The following is a 17,622-nucleotide window of genomic DNA, read 5'->3' as shown; positions in this document are numbered from 1 at the left end:
GGCCTCACTCAAAGAACATCATTTGTTCTTGTCAGTACTTGTGCCAGCAGAGTCCAATATGAAAGAGAAGTTTTAACCTTTTAAATCAATACCACCGGCTGTACAAACAAAAAAGACAGACAAATGCCTTTAGACAGAAAATGAAACATTTTAATCCATCAATCAACTCCATTTACAAAAGTATATCCCATTTTATATACAATATGTACAGAGACGTATAAACAACTATCAGTTTTCCACATGGATTCACTCATATGGTAACTAAACAATAGCACTGTAACAAAACATATCACTGGTATTCTGCAGGGATGCTGTAGTGCAAATGTGTGCAAAATATATAGTGCTGTTGCTCTGTGAATACCTTATAAATCCAGTTTTAATGGGGTTTCTCAGCTTTGCATAGATACCTTTGTCCTTGCTTTGAACATTTATATGCTCTTTTAATCATTTTTATAACCCAGGGGCATATGGAGCTTTAAACCCCTTGTTAAACCACTCACTTATAACTGTTAATATAATTAAATTAATTAAAAAGGCCAAGTATACAAACTGCAAATAAAACATTTCAAATAGCTGGTGTTTTTGGAGATACAAGATTATCATTCAACAGCACTTAAAAGTATGTAAATATTAAGTATCTGTCAGCGCAGTGTCCTTCCTTGTTATAAAGAGAGATGCTGTCTGTATTGACACAAAATGGTGACTATAAATAGAAACCTTTGTTTGATGAGGACACGTGGCTCATCAAGGCTGATCTCTTTGCACAGAATCAATGTGAGGGGAACCATAACAGTCTATATTGTCCTTTTTAATACAGAGCTGTGAACGTGAACTAAAGTCACCCAGGGGCTCCCTCAACTTTAATAACCTAGAGGATTTAAGTGCCCTCTAAACAGGGGCAAGACACGGGCTAGAAGTTGCTTCTAAAAACAGTTCTAATCAATTCATAAATCCTAGATCAGGCAGAATGGTAGGACAGTATCACTCTGGACTGATTTGACCGTTGTGAGCAACTTTTTCATTTCTGTGGAGGCCTGGTGGCTGTGTAGTTATCAGTTCTGTCCAGCAGATGGAGCCTCTCCTAGTCTGACACTTCCCAGGAAGGTGGTGTGGTTGGTCATACTGATGAGCGTGTCTTCATAAACTATGCGTATGGAGATCCTCTGGCCGGCGCGAAGCAGGCTCACCCCAGCCGTGTAGCAGGTGTTGAACTTGCGTTGGCCCGTCTCGATGCTGCAGGTGCAGCGGAGGAACGGGTTGGAGTCCACCATCACCTCATAGCTGGCAATGTCGGTGAAGTTGAGGTAGTACACCTGGTGGAGAAGGGAGACATAAAATTCACAAAAGACTGAGAGGGGTAGTCAAAACAAGTCCACATAATATTTAAGAGCTCATTTAAAGCTGAAACAGCTGGAATATCAGAGTGGCCGACAAGGATTTGAGTTATAGAGCTTCACATTTAGCCACAGGGAGTGGAGAAAAAGAAATATGTCTCATAATATAAATCAAAAAAATTACAGATAAGCAAAGCAAGCAGGTTTTTAAGCTTAACTACAGAACAACTGCCAGTTCTTTTGACTCTGAACTGTAAATTTTAAGAGTTACGTCAAGGACCGTACTCACTTCTACCTGACTATATATGAAGTAGACACCATCCAACAGCACCTCTAGCTCTCCAGAGCGAGGGTGCATTTTAAACACGCGGTGATGGATGGACACCATCTTCCAGTTCCTAAGGATGCCTTCAGACAGATCTAAACATGTCACAACAAACAAACAAAGAGGCAAGCAGTCAACATAAACAGCTTTCAGCAGGGTTTAACTACAACCAGAGCTCAGCACTGACAGAAAATATAAACCTGCTAATGATGCTTACACTCATTTCAGACAGACTGACTGATGCAGGGTAAGCTGAGCCTGCTAGCATGCGAGGCTTCTGCTCCTGACCTGAGTTAACATGGGCCTGACTTAAAACATAAGCCTATAACTGTTTGCTAATCCTCTAATAGCTATAGGATTACATTAGGGTTACTATAATCTTATATAATCTTTCAGTAAATATTAGTATTAACATTTAGCCCCCTAAACCATAAGATCTTAGGTTCTGTAGGTGACTGCATCAACTTTCCATAGGGTGATCAAATAAAGAAAAGAATATCTGGCGTAAACATTTTAAAAATCAACCAAATGTAGCCAAAACAAGGTGTTGAGGTTAAGCAGTCACGTCTATTTGTACAGTTGCGGATCCAGGACTTTGACAGCGATTACACATGTTTATTGTTTTCTGTCAAACACAGTGGTGTAACTACAAATGAGCACAGACAGAAGGCCCCACCTTCTCTGACTTGGATGGTTGTTTCCTGCCCTTGTAAATGAACCACTGCAGGCTGAAAAACAAAAAAGTCTCTGGTCACACATTAAAACAGGAGAATGGCTGTTTTATCTGGGATTTAGTGTGGGATAAAATTAAATTTCAATAGGTGACACACTCTACCTGGAATTCCTTTGTTTTCGTCTTATCGACTACCCCTGCAACAATAGGAGAGAGACATGATAAAATTCTGGCCTTCAACATGGCAGAGGAACAAAGAAGTGATGAAGATTAAAGCAAAACAAACACTGACATAGTTTGAAGATAGATCACTGCTATCCCACACAGTGTTTGACATCCTGAATCAGTAACTCACACTGTGCAGACAATGAGTTCATCGATTTTGACATCTTGAGCCCCTTCTAGTGTGGGAATATCTCTACTTTCAGGAAAATACTGTAATCTAAGAACAAATCTCTCAACTTTTGGGTGTTTTCAGGATCTCTGGCTTGAGTCTTGGCTATCTCAGCGTGTTATCGTGTCTATTTTAAGTTTTATACCTGCTGGACCTTGCACGCCCGGAGGTCCCTGTGGCCCAGGAGGTCCAGGGGGTCCTGCAGGCCCCACACCGATGCTTCCTGGAATACCGGGGATTCCAGGGATGCCCGGTGGCCCCTGTGGGCCCGGGGGACCGGGGGGACCAGGGGGCCCCGGCACAGACTTTTTCTTCCCTGTAAAGAGAGAAAGCAAAAATGGTTGGCAAACTGAAAAACCGAGGAGGTTAATCTTTTGACTGTCAAATCAGTTTCATTCATAAAAGCCAAAATAAGAAATTTGCCTCCAAGGGCTTTATGATCCACTCAACTTCTGTACAGACTGTAAACTCTGATATGAAGGGCCGCAAGAGTCGGGAATAATATCAGAATTTTTTCAGGTCGGACAGAGTCAAATATTGAAAGCTTGTCATTTTCTTTAAGCAAACACCATGACTGGATTTTGGATGACATCTCAAGAACACTTCCAGAAACTTGACGGCAGGTTGCAGTCTAAACAATACCAAAAAAAGTGGGAAGTGAATTTTAGGCTGAATTTTGAAATACCTTTTTTCTTCTCTTTCCTTTTTTCCTTTCCTGTCGATTCTGTAAGAAACAAAAACAGTGTGATTAAGCTTGAAATGGTCTCCTGAACAATTATCATCTCAGATAACATCTCGGGTATCCAGCTCATTCCATGTAGGTATCCTAAATAGGCTAAAATAACAGATTCAGATGTTGTGCGCTGAACACTGGAGTGGAGGTATGTCAGTCTGTGGTATCTTCTAGTGTAGTAATTTGTAAGTGTGGTTTCACCTCCTCTGTATGAACAAGTGCCTTAAGCATTCACAGGCAGTGGAACTGGAGAAGATCATTAGAGAGATACTTTATCCTGCCAAAATCCTTTTCTTTGAATTAAGCCCAGATGGAGAATGTAGATGAAAGTGTGTGTGTGTGTGTGTGTGTGTGTGTGTGTGTGTGTGTGTGTGTGTGTGTGTGTGTGTGTGTGTGTGTGTGTGTCTCCCCTTTACAACCATGTGTTTGTGTGTGCGTGCATGGATGTTGGTGGGGCATCTATGTCAGTGCTTGAAAGACAAAATGCACTTAGTGTGCTGCTGCGTGTGTGTCTGCTCCGTGTGCAGCTGAAGAATCCTTTTCACAAAGCTGTCTCGCTGTTCTTGTGTTTACCATGTCATTACAACTACAAAGGCCATTTAACCTTAAAACCTCACAGTTTGAGTCCCCCTCAAACATATGGCCAGTGTTTCTCCTCTGGCTAAATGACTGGATGCATCCGCATAGATTTCTCTTAACGAGCAGCCCTATCTGGAATCTGGTGCCCGTTAGGAGTGCTGAGAACACACACACACACACACACACACACACACACACACACACGCACACACGCACACACGCACACACGCACGCACACACACACAAGCACACGCATGCACGCACATGCACGCGCGCACACACACACACACACTCACACACACACTCACTCACTCACTCACTCACACACACACACACACAAACACACATCTAAGGCTGAGATTACAAAAGCCTTTGTCTGTGCGCTGAGAGCAGAGGAGAGACCTGGGAATGATTAGTGTTTAGAGGCTCGGGACTTTGCTGATTTATGTAGAAAGTCTCAAAGGTGAGTTTTTTCTTCTAATTTAAACACAATCACTAAACTTCCCCCCAAGTATTCAGTGTCACGCCACAGACATTGGAATGCCTTGTGATCATGCTGCACTTGTTGCACTCAGACATGAAACTTCAAAGGCTTTGCTTTTTTATTTGCATAGCTCACATTCTAAACAAAAACTACAAAAGCAAATTCAGACATATTGGCCAGATGGTTTTCTGTGGAGCTATTGATTATGATTTATCAATTTGGTGGAATTAATGAAAGCCATCAAAGCCTCAGATGATAGCCCATATGCCCACCTGGTTCTGTAAAATGACCTCGTTCTCAAAAGTGATGTTTTTTTTTTTTTTGTCTTATTTTCTGACAGTTTGGGCCTGACCGATAACACAGATGGATTCCAAAGCCTTAATCTGCTTAGCTGACAGATACAAAAGATATTTTGGGGACCTGATATTATTTTGAGATGGGGGAAATCAACGCGGGCTTTGCTGTCTGTTTCAAATTGGTGAAACCCTCCAAAACCCGTTGTTGTCCTTGTTTGCTATCCAAGTAATAATCAGTCCCATTCTATTTAATCTCTTGCTCTATAAACTCAGCAACATTATGTGGTGCAGCACAGAGCAGTAAAAAATCAATTCCACAAAAAAGTGAGAAACCATTAACAAACTGTTTTCAAAATTTAACAGCCTTAAGCCCACCATAAGCCGGTTATTTACACTGTACTGAATCTCCTCCAAACACACAAAAGTTACAGAAACCTCTTGCTTGTTTGGTACATATCCAGAAAATAGACTGATGCAGGTGCACCAGAGAGCAGAGTGTGTGTGTGTGTGTGTGTTTTTTCATCATTAAATGTACTGAATTTAAAGTTAGAGCCTGAAAAATATAGATGGGGAGACAATAAAGCTTAAGTATCAGCATACGTCTGTGTCAAGGTGTGAGGATAAGAGACACTACATGATGATAAATCCTGAAGAAAAAAAAAAAAAAAAAACCTGGTACCTGTCTCTGGCTGCTTGCCGGGACTCCTTTTCGCTCGCTGAGTTATGCCCCTGTTATCCTCTGTGGCATGGAAGTCGCTATTTCTGTGCAGTAACCTCTCCTGGTGAAAAACAAAAGAAAATATTAATAAGTATGGAAAATTCCTATAGCACAAAATTCGAGAGTGATTACTCACCGTGGACACAGAGACCACCTTATATTAATTCCAAGAAAGAAAACAAAAGCAATGAGTGATACAAGTTTATGAGAGCGAAACCCATGTTTCAAGTGGCCTTTCTATTCTTTGGGTATAATGTTTGCACAGGGACAACTTGGGACATTTGAAAAGATGTGAGACACTGTCAGCCAGCACATTCATTTGTGGCCAAGTCATTGTCTGTCCCACTGGGGCTGTAACCTATCCTGTAACCCAAGTCACTTTTGTCTGTGTTTCTGCCGTTTGAGACAGTCACCTGGACACGACTGCTCTAAAATTCACCTTTTTATACAAAAGGAGGGTATGAATTGTGGTTAATCTGAGAGCAATACCCATTCACATGGCACCTGGTCCCAACCCTATTCAGAGATAGCGTGAATAAGCTAAAACAACAGGGAGAAGAAAGAAAAGGATCTGATGGAGCTGGTCTGAGCTCATCCCTAAAAACAGGAAAAGGCTATGCTACAGTGGTGGGGTGTTCCCATGGGCCAGCGAGTGGCGGGACAAACCGCATGCCTGTGTTCTTATGTGACTGGTTCTGGTTGACCTACATTCACATGAACTCTGTGGGACGTGCTGACCTGACTGTGGCACGCTCGAGACATGAACGGCTCTGACAACAAAATATTTCATGCACAGGATTTGGAGTCTAAAAAACGCAGATTGTTCAAAGTCACTTTCTGTTAGAAGAGCCAGTTTGTGATCACATCTCCTTGGAGGATTCCCAGAACCCGATAGACAAAGGAACGCGGCACTGGAAACACAACAAGGCCACCCAAAGCCCTCTTTTCGTCGAGCCTCGCAATATTACGAGATCGCTTTCGGTCACACTTTGGAGTGTCAGCATAAATAATGGTAAGAGCGTGAGGTATAAAAGGCTGAGGACAGACGACCAGACAGCTTGTATTGTGCTGGACATCTGCTTGGAGTTTGTGTAACTGACATCTCCAAAGCAGTGACACGTGCAGCACCTTAGCATGGATCAAAAGATAATAAATACCAATGTATCATTCATTCTGCGGCGAATGAATCAGACATGGTTACCGACAGACACTTTGACCTCTCTCGTTCCATGGGGGGTTTATCCCAGTTGAGGATACGAGATGACATATTCCATGTTTCCATCAGGGAAGCTCAAGTAAACATAGTTGTTAAACCCCCCCCCCCCTTTCCGGCGAGAAATCCTCTTCTCCCGAAAGCAGCGTGAACTCCCAGTGCCTCTTTGTGTGGTTTTCGAGCAGAGCCACTGAAAGATCGTAAGAAGACAGACAAGAAAAGTTATGTTTCGAGTTTCTTCTATACCTCGTCTCAGATGTGGGAACCCCCCCCTGCGGTGAAGGATGAGCTGTATCATGTCAAACACCCCCCGCTGGCTGTGTTGGGCAAGCTCAGAGTATTTAAAGTCTACATCCCTGACCAGCTGCCAGCCATGTCTGACCTTATAAGCACGGGAATTCCAGCCTGATGGAGGAGTATGTGTTGGAATGGTTTATCGACACACACAGACCTCCAGATGTTCCCGCAAGCAGCGACGTTTGCTGTTCATTTGGTGCGCAGGTGTCTCCACATCTCCTCTCCAGCTGTTGGCATATAGGGGGCTTTTACCTCTCAAAGGATTCTGGGTGTATGTTCAGGCATATGGCATTACACTTTCGTCTGTTCTGACAGCCAAAAATGATTCAACAGCCAATTTCTGGCCCGAGATTAAGCTCCAGCAGAACGACAAAAAACAAACAAGCAATCTGCTAGGCTACCACCAAACTGGTGTGGCTGGTGTTGAAGATGAAGGCAACTAAGTGATTTAAAGAAAAAAAGAAAAAAAAAGAAAAAAAGTATACCATTATACGACTATAAGAAATGGTTTTGCGCCCTTCTTTGCTTCATTTCACTTCATTAAAACATTTACAGCCTTCATACCCTTCAAAGGCACGCAGAGTTACAGTAAATCAGGATGACAACGTGTTGGTATGTATGCCAAGTGCCAACTATTGAGTAAACCATTCTTTTTCAGCACGAGGGAAAAAAAATGCTATTAATTAGAGGGCTTTCAAATCTTCAAAGCGTGGGGGGGTGCTGTTACGCTCACAAGACGCGATTCCCCGTTGCTCCGTGAGGATATGACTAAAATTCAGTCACCTCAGGGATGTGTAATTTTCTGATCACAAGATTTCTTTTTGCCCTATTAACACTTCCTATTACAGCTTTTATTTCTACCCTTCTCTGCACTTATACTACTGAAATTCCCTGACATTCATACCATTTCAAGCTGATTATGGTAATAAAATGCAAGAGCTTGTTTATTCTTAAACCATCATCAGCCTTCAGACCTGCTTCAAGCTCACATTTTCTCCACAAACAGACATTTGTGGCTACAGTAATGCCTCTAATTTCCATTGCTCGTCCAAGATTTCGTCACTAAATTGCGGTTAAGAATGTGAGGTTACAAAAGTTGAGGAGGTGAAACTGAGGGCTGGTGGCTGAGGGTGCCAGATGGGTGCCCATCACCGCAGTACAGGCATTACTAACTTTAATGGCATGCATACTGTTTGAGAACTCAAGTCTCATAATACTCCTGTGATTCACACTCCTGGGCAGAACAATGACAGCGTGTTTTCCTCTTAAATATCACCCAAAAGGAGTGTCCCTGCCTCAGCCAATATCACACACTGTTCTCTCGAAAGCCATGTGTTTCAAACCATAACTTGGGTAATTTAATAACAGCTTCCATAGATTGTCATCGAAAAAAAAGCTGTGGAGCTCAACCTAAGGGAAATGTTGCCTGTCAGCAGCCAGTCACATTTCAGATTCTTGCAACACTTGCTGGCAAAGTGATGCCGAGCTCAGTGCCGTGAATGCCTTGAGAATTTATTATTTTGGTGGATGTTTGTGACTCTGGACTTAATCTTTACTGGGCGTCTACTTCATCTGTCTGTCAAGACAATTCAGTCTTATATGGAAACGTTTGCAGCCTCTTATCGCCGATGTTTCTACCTCCCCTGCCTTATGCTTTTATGACACTTGTGCCCACACTGATTAAACCCTGATATGTAGGCTCACTCTATCTGTACATATGATACTGCCATTTTAACTAATCATGCACTGGTCACAATTAAAGTACATGTGGGTGATAGCCCACCCCGGACCCCCAGAGCATGTATGCTGCTGAGGACTTTGTGTCCCATCAAACTGACTTTTTTAATAGCCGTTAACTAGACTCCAGATGTTTCAGCATCTGTTCTTTGTGAGGCTTTGAAGGCATACTTCAGAGGAGAAAATTATTTCATATAAGGGTTGTAAGAAAAATGTTAGGCTCAAGAAGAAAACACAATCCGAGCTAACACAATTCTGTGGATTGAATTTCATTATGTTTTACTTACTGAGGTTGGCCGACTGTGAGTGACACTAATTCACCCATGCCCTGCATCACACTCGTACCTCGCACTTCAGAGCAACACACACCTGGGAGGGGCTTTTTACTGTTGGGAACTGGGCAGATCTACCGGACAGCTGGGATTTACTGCCTTGCTCAAGGGCATACCAACTGTGACTGTTGAGTGGACGAGTGTTTGTTCACTTCCCAGACCCACATCGTAAATGACCAGATCATCTGCTCTCATTAAGAAGCAACTACAGGCATCTGAAAAAGTGTGAGATGTTAAGTGGTACATAACATTTAACTGCAGGTCAGAAATGAGTGAATTTCTCCAACAAAGACCTCACCAACATGTTCCTGACGCTTTTATTCGATATTTTCCTGTTACAGTGAGTCTTATTGCTGGGGAAATATCAGAGGATCTATAAACCTTTCAAGTGGCAGTTTAGATAACAGAGCAATACCGTTTCTATTTCAGCTCTTACATCTGAGAAAACAGATGAAATAAAATTTTTATAGGCATCCTGTCAAGTATAGATAGGCTCAAATTGTGTTATATTGTTACAAATTTGGTTTGATAGCATTTGCTGTTGTGTCTTGTTTTCTTTATTTGCCTCACACCACCCCACAAATCAAGTTACAAGCAGTCCCTCTTCTGTTCACACAGAGATTCTCAAAACTGATTAGAGACTTGGAGTATTACACCTTATACAGCCATGGTCCTTATTTGGCCACAATAGCTCTCTTCAGATCAGGTGTGTACCTATAAATTATTCCAAGTTTCAGTACAAAACACCTGACCCTAACTGCTCCACTTCAGCAGAAGACTGTAAAACAAGTGACGGTTGAAGTACAAGAAGACAAAAATTAGATAAAAATGTATTAAGATCTGAACAATAATAGAACTAAAATTTAATGACACTAGACTAAAACTAAATTTGCCTCCAGAATAAAACACAGGACTGTAAACTTGAGCCAAAGGAGCCATAAACTTATGCATTAAAACATTTACAGAAGAAAAAACTTTGCCGCTATCAATAAGCAGTTTTGATATTTACAGCTTAAAACTTTCTATTTTAATCTTTCTTTCTTTTTTCCAGTTAAAAGAAGCTTCATCCTCCACAATACCGTAATCTCAATTGAGCAAAAGTTCTCTTTCCACTCTGTTTAAATCAAGAAGCCACTAAACACGACAGTTGTGCCAAAAAAGTGTCTTGATTTCCACTGGGTGCACTGTTTACCAAGGTTGATTTATGCTTGACGCTGACCAGCCCAGTTGAAAGCTGACACGCACTAAATTCAGTGTGCAAAGCTGTTTTTGGATGATGAGGAACCACACCATTTGTATTTTACAAAATAAAACTCAACCGCAAATCAGAACAAGTCCATCTGAAGAGAGGTCACACACTACTGATATTTCATGACAAGGCCTATACACTCTATGTTTGATGTCTATGTGGTTTGTATATTTGTTCCTATACCTGATTGTTTAAGCTTGTCTTTGTTTTCGAGTTAGACTTGTCATGTACTGTTACACTTGTCTGTATACCTGCATATCACGTCAAATTTCACTGATGCTGCTGAAGTGCCTTTGATGAAGAGCTGTGTGAAAAATCCAATAAACAATTTTTAGCTGTACAAAAGGGATTCTTCAAAGGAAATGCCTGAAAAGCTAACAAGTGCGGCCGCTGCGTCCAAATGCCACATGCTCCTGTTTCTCCAACTATGTAAACTGTGGGATGTGTAATCAGAGTTGTTTAATGCAGACATCTGGCAAGGACAGCATCACAGCGCTGTTAAATATTTACAGCTGGGCTACAGTCTTTCACCTCATGAAGCGTCACCATCTGGGTTGAATACCAGGCCCATCTCACTCGGCCCTAACCAGGGAAACCACTACTATCTAAAATAAGCTTAGCAAAGGACACACTAAGGACTAAATGAATAGGTTGAGCTTCCCACTTGTGAAAGGAAAATGTTACAGAGCAAGCCCCAATACTTTCCTACGGAGAAATAAACGCCTCCATCCTTAATAACCTAAATTCCTCTGAATGACTATCAAGTAGACGGTTCTGCACAGCGAAATGTACAGCCAATGCTCCACACACAGAGGATCAATTTCTCTACAAAAAAGGTTACACAACCGGTGACATATGAGCTAATTGAGCAAGCAATGCAAAGTTGAGACCTACACTTGGTCCCTTTGTACTGATGAAATTAGGGAGTGTGTGGCGGTGCTGGTGGTGGTGGGGCTGTTGCCAAAGCCACAGACAACACAATGAACATTCAATCAGCCCGCTGCCAGAAAAGAAAACACATGTGAGACGGGCTGGCTCTGCTCCAAGTACCAACTGCCCCATCTAAGTCCTGATGAATTTACATCAGCCCTTGGGCTTTGCACCTGCTGGTGATCCAGTTAATTTTCCGTCCACCTGCTCGAGCACACTGACTGACCCATCTCTGTGAATCCAGCTGGGCAGCCTGCCTACGTTTTTAACATCAACCTCTGTCTGCTGAGGGGGAGCTCTGGAAACAAGACAAATTGAGTTAAATGTGGTTTGATTACAGAAAAAAAAAAGTCATTTCAGATGTGAATTATTTTACTGAAGGACATTCTTTAAAAGTCAGGTTCTTGTTTTGTTAAGGTAGAATTTGGACCATACTATCCTAACTTCCTTGATATACCCCCATCCCCCTGGATGTGTTTACCTCAACATTGGCCAGGTGACAGACTTGAAGCTTATACCTCTGCGCATCTTTGCCCAAAGAGGCTGAATCACGCACACGGGAGCCATAATTCAAAAACATATTTGTGTGTAAACGGAGCTGGCAAAACTTCGTGACAGGCTACTGTAAAATAAGTTGCCCAGAAACATGCCATAACAGAGCACAGACACAAAACCTGACACCGTGATACGGGAACAGGAGGACTGAACGGAGGTGAATGAACACGAACTGCCTCCGTGTGAGGAATGAAAACAATGTCGTGTTAAAGAAGCTGCTCTTCATTTAGCTTTGTGTTTTCTTTTTTCAATTTTTTTTTACGGTTTCATTTTATTGTTGGATGTTTTTACCTCATGACCCTCTCCTCCGCCGCGGCTGCTGCCGGAGTCCAGTCGCGGGTGGCCAGGCGAGGAGAGCACCGTCGCCGGGTCAGCCAGGTCACTCCCCGCAAGTGTCAACATGGAGTCCCGCTTCTGGTGGATAATTTCCCTTTTGACTTCGGACCGCAGGTCCAAATAGCAGACGAGGGTGACAGCGTGCAGAGACAGCGACAGCAGGAATAATCCCAGGAAGACGACACTGCTGCTCCGACTCCTGCACTTCTTGTTGCACGTGCAGGGAGCCGCTCTGGGCATCACTTTGCCCGGGAAATCCTCCGCGGGTGAACCATCGCATGCCATTATCGGACGGAGCGCAAGTCAGATGCTCTTTATCTCGGCATAATCAGCTCGTATGTCTCGCGCGGGCCGCGGCTATTCATTAACGTGGAGACTCATAGGTGCAGCAGCAGCAGCAGGTCGACGCAAACTTCTTCGAGTATCTGTAGTAACAATGGAGACCCGCCTACCTCCTCTGTGATTGGTCCGGGACAATTACGAGCCCAGACGATCCGGGCCAGAGGTTGAGGGCTGGATGCACCTAGGTGTAGTAGTCGAGCGACACCTAACGGACAAAGGGAGCTGCTGCAACTCCTGTGGGATGCTGATACTGAGAGGATGTTGTGAGAATATTCACTACTTTATATCTGTTTGCCGTTCACAGTCTTATGTGATTATTACTCAGCACTTTAGAAAACACATTCCGTGATCCTTCTAAATTGATTTATCTTCTGTTGTGTGAGTGTGGATGGGAAGGGGGTGGTCACTTATGTAATGTATATTGTTTATGCATGTGTTTTATGTGTTTTAGGTTTTGGACGTGCCATTTTTCATGGGTGTGCTTTGTTTAGCTCTTTGTTTTGTTGTGTGTGGGTGGCACATGGGTGGTGGTGCATGGAGTGGTGGTCATGTGTGAAGAATTGATTCAAATCCCTAGTAAATATTGCCCAGTGTTGTTATTGAAAAAGAACAAGCGGTTGATGATTTCATCATATCATCAAAGGGTGGAAAAGTATTACAAATTATACTCTTAAACAGACTACACATAATATAATTATATTTCATTGCATCTGGACCCTGTCAGTCTCAACAATGTGATAGCAGCCCTGGAAGAGAATCAGTGTCACAATGAGGTCAGCACCACTCTGTGTACAGCACCATCAAATACTCTAAACACGTGTCACTCAGCTGGACTGGGGGAATAGTTTGACATTTATGTTTTCAAAAAAGCCAGCTGAGGACAATGCTTTAACAAGATTGAATGTGGCACTGCGGTTTCCACGTTTTCAACATCCAAAAGCCGACCGTAGTTTTGTTCTTTTCAGATGCAGACACTTTGATCTCTGAGGCAAGAAACCAGAGGTAGCCTGCAGATCAGTCCGTCCTTGAGGCTTGAGATGATGAAACCGGTGCACTGAGCGGGGCTGAAACTCAGGCGCTTGATGGAATGCCAGCTTAGATTAGTTTTCGGGCAAGTGCCACAAAACATCTGTCTTTATTTCTTTGGGACAAAATCTGACATTTGCCTGCACTTGACCTACAGAGAGGTACGCTCTTTCATGATATGAGCTCACGCTGATTAATTGCTGGTTTTCACTTGGTATTGTGGTTGGAAATAATTGAGAAGAATGACTTTTGGGGATCAGAAAAAGGTTATTTCATCACTGTGAAATGTTTTCAGCATGAAGTTGATTACTATAAGAAGGTGAGAGTCTGTTACTATATTTCTCTGGGTTTATTCTGTCCTTACTGCCCCTGCATCACAGCCTATTTCTCCTCAGCATGACAAGTTACATTCCTCTTGTGCCGAAAAAAGTGATTCTAGTCAGCTGCCACTGAAGGGCAGCATTGCCAAGCCATAAATCAATAACACTGCATACCAGTGTTTTTATGGACTTGAATTTAAAACATAAAATAGCTTGATATTGGTTGAATAATTAAATTTAAATACATTCTGTTTTTTATGTTCCGTGTGTTTAGCTTTTTATAGTTTCTCTGTCCACTATTGATCTCAGATGAAGATCTTCCTTCTTTCTCTCCCGGGAAGTCACGTCTCCATTGTTAGACTATAAGATAGTGAAATCGAAGAGAAAAAGACATTCAAAGTAACCCTCACAGGGCCTGTGACTGAGGGCTCAGCCTAAGCATGTTTGCCACGCTTTTCATCAGAGCAGAAGGCACAATGACTTTGAGAGGCAGATAATTCAGGACTGGAATAGTTAGGCACATGCATCTCACATGCACCATAATTTCAGCCCATTTTTAAAAATGGCTCGTGTATGTAAGAGGAATTGCTTTAGGCTTTTCCCTCCATCAAATTTAATTGTAAATCATTTGTCATTGTTTGTTTTTGTGTGAAGATGAGGTCAGGGGGCCCCGAGGAAAAGGTCAAACTTGACATAATGCCACTGTTTGAGTCACCTCCATGTTTCCTTGTCTCAGATGACACAACATTAAAACCTGTGACAATTAAAATCAGTTTTGTCATGATTGGGTTTTTTTTTTTGGCATCGAAAAGAGCAATAATAATTCTTATAACATCCCCTGGGCTTCAGTGCAGCGTTCATAAATGGTGTGCCACTCTATCCTCTCTGAGCTTATAACAAGATTTAGAGGCTTTCCCTGCCAGATGATAGAGTTTTGCAGGAGGAATAGGCACATATATTTTACCACGGAGAGCTGACTGGTGGGCTGAGGCTTGTGGCTTCAACAAGCTGTTGGAGGATGATGGCTGCTTGGTCTCTGCTAAAGAGGTGCTATCTGTAAATGTATCCTTTCTCCTGTACTCATTGATAAAAGAGCACAAATCAAAACCCACTTTCAATTGCAATTATTAAGAATCACATATGAGCTAAAGTCATTCAAAGCTAATAGAATAATACTGTTACATATCACAGTAAATTGTTTTAGACCTCCCCACCCATACATTACCTTCTCTGGTGTCATTGTTTCTGCACATTGGATTGTGGAGGTGTAACCTTGGCTAATTGATATGCTGTGGCATTTGATTTCCTACCTATAAATCTCCTGTAAATTGGACCATGTCTCCCATTTCCCTGAACAATGATTAATTTATTCTCATTGTGGGTGTCTGTCTTAAGATTACTTATGAAAGAACGGAGAGCTCTCTTTACCCCTCTCTCTCTCTCTCTCTCTCTCTCCTTCTCTCTCGTCTGTCTCTCTCTCTCTGTCTTTTTGTACTGTGCTGCTTTTGTGCCATCACCTCGCTCCCTCTGCTTCTTTCTATTTGCTGACTGTTGTGTGCAACTCAGTATAAAAATGCTGTGGGTAAACTTAATTGATTATTTTTTATTCCACACAGAATTGGTGCGGTTTAGTGGCGTTTTTAGCATGCAAAGGGTTGCACTGTGTGTTTTTTTTTTAAGGCATGTTCAGGGGAATCAGCAAACAATACCATTTTAGAATAGGATTTATTCATTAACAGTCTTTGTTTTTATATTCTTCTTTACAAGTTGTGCCTTTAATGGATAGTGCAGGTACAGGCAGCTAACATGGGGTATTCAGATCTTTTACTTAAGTAGCAATACTACAATGTATAAATTCTCTTTTACAAGTAAAATTCCTGCATTCATTCTTACTCAAGTAAATGCCAGAAGAATTACCAACAACATTTTCTTAGAATATCAAAAGTAAAAGTGTGATTCCTCTCAGAGTGTTAAATTAGTATTTTTATAATTATTACTGACAAATTTACATGTCCAGCATTTTTCATGTTGTAGCTGGTGGAGGTACTATTTTTAAATCCTAAGCTATAACAACGCATCACATTTTCTAAACAGAATTAACATTATCGTATGTAGATTTAAAATCAGCAGTGTTGGCAGCTACAGTTCTCAAATAAATACACAGTTTTTAGAAAAGTCTAATGTTTCCTTATAAATATGGTGGAGTACTAGTATAAAGTGATAGAGAACAGTTGCCTAATTAGACACTGAACAAAGAACAGAGCAACATTAGCATTCAGAGTCATGTTTCCAGCCCGATTTTAACTCTTCTTTTAGCTCTGATTTTGGTCTCCTGAGGGAAATATGTGGCTCTTTAAGTTGCCACAGGCTCTGTTTCATTCACCGGCTAATCAGTAACTTTATCTGTCTGCCATTTGGTCTTGGGCAAGTAGCATTCATTTTGGTTTATCAGAGCTTTGCAATGCTTCCTGCTGATGCTAGAAACGATGCTATTCGAGTAGTGAGACGGAGGGACAGTAAAGTTGCGAGCCACAAAACCAAAACTGAAAGATGCTAAAATGCTCTACAGACCTGAGGGGAACTGTCAATTCTGGTGATAATTCTCTGTGGGGTTTTCACTACAATGGGCACCTTTCACGTTACACAGTCATTTGACCCATTGTTAACGTAAAAAATATTAATTAGTGCAGCTTTAAGAAAAGTATCGAATAAATGTACTAAGCTGAGTTCCTCTTTCAATAAATATCGACTGCAGGAGCCGGTCTCAAGGGGAAAGCTCAGAATCAATGATGTATATCATCAAATAGTCCCCAGATAACCAATGCAAGTTAAAGTGAAACTGCAAAAGTTCCCATCCCTTAAACTTTATACACCCCTTTGTATAAGTGTCTTTCTCTAAAAGCAGTTTCTCACACGCCAGGTTTTCACTGTTTAAGGCAATTTATTAAACAATGATGTTTTGCTGTAAAGGCTGTAATTTTTTGCCTTGCCTCGAGCTCAGCAGCACTCCTCTGGAGTAACCTTGTCTTTTACGCTGCAGCAGCATCAGCAGAGACACGATTCTGTAATTGAATTTATTAATGAAAAGCAGAGGACCTGTGAGACACACAACACACTCACATGACACAGTGAGGAACTGTGCTGATCATCAGTTGCTTCCCAGATATCAAAAGAAAACAGACTAACACCATACACTACACTTCCCCTTGTTAAGGCTTAATTAAGCAATGATTATGCATTAATTAATTAGAACCACCAGTTTTTTGTTGTTGTTGTTGTTGTTCTTAAAGATACAGGCTAAGGTGAAAAATACTGAGAAAAACAAACAAACAAACAAATAAGCTTCAAAAAGTCGCCATATGCTACCTGCCCAGCAATAAACTGACAAAGTAAGCAACTTGCTGCTGAACATATGGAGCATGTGTCTGTTAAACACTCAGATATTTCCCTCCGGGGGTCTGGTGGCCACAAAAACACAACTCTAAATGAATGCTAATGATAGCCCATGAATGTGTACATAGGCAAGTGTTTGCTAACATGTTCAACACAGCAACTTTATGAGGTGAAAATGTAAAATTCTTTCAGTTGTGTTAACATTATTGCTGCTTTAAAGTACTTACTTAGTTATTATGCTGAGTGCGTTAGCAAACACTTGCCCATTTAAGCATCTAGCAAATGTGAAGCGGCTTAAGCATTTATTTGAAAATCATATTTCTGGCCACCTGATAAACACCAACAGTCCAGTATTC

At 41.7% G+C, this 17,622-nt stretch overlaps 1 protein-coding gene and 1 long non-coding RNA gene across 3 annotated transcripts; one reads left to right on the top strand and one right to left on the bottom strand.

Annotated features, from left to right (window-relative positions):
* Window positions 1-128: 128 nt before the first annotated feature.
* eda (ectodysplasin A) lies at window positions 129-12,608 on the bottom strand. Of its 2 annotated transcripts, none has more exons than XM_056383768.1 (8): window positions 12,141-12,608; window positions 5,498-5,597; window positions 3,412-3,450; window positions 2,872-3,042; window positions 2,495-2,529; window positions 2,336-2,387; window positions 1,624-1,754; window positions 129-1,313 (listed from the first exon to the last, which is right to left on the bottom strand). In XM_056383768.1, exons 1-8 carry the CDS (start codon window positions 12,468-12,470, stop codon window positions 1,053-1,055), a joined length of 1,119 nt encoding a protein of 372 aa, XP_056239743.1. In that variant the 5' UTR covers window positions 12,471-12,608; the 3' UTR covers window positions 129-1,052. The 2 variants fall into 2 exon arrangements, with proteins under 2 accessions (XP_056239743.1, XP_056239744.1); XM_056383769.1 differs by having other exon boundaries at window positions 1,630-1,754.
* Window positions 12,609-12,663: 55 nt separating this feature from the next.
* On the top strand, window positions 12,664-14,655 carry LOC130174139 (uncharacterized). Its single transcript, XR_008828547.1, has 2 exons — window positions 12,664-12,790; window positions 13,493-14,655. It is a non-coding gene; the product is annotated as an uncharacterized LOC130174139 (long non-coding RNA).
* Window positions 14,656-17,622: the final 2,967 nt, after the last annotated feature.

The sequence above is a fragment of the Seriola aureovittata genome, chromosome 8, assembly GCF_021018895.1.
Source record: "Seriola aureovittata isolate HTS-2021-v1 ecotype China chromosome 8, ASM2101889v1, whole genome shotgun sequence".
In the NCBI taxonomy this organism is placed as follows: domain Eukaryota; kingdom Metazoa; phylum Chordata; class Actinopteri; order Carangiformes; family Carangidae; genus Seriola; species Seriola aureovittata.
The sequence above is the reverse complement of the archived record's forward strand: the minus strand, read 5'-3'. Positions and strand labels throughout refer to the sequence as shown.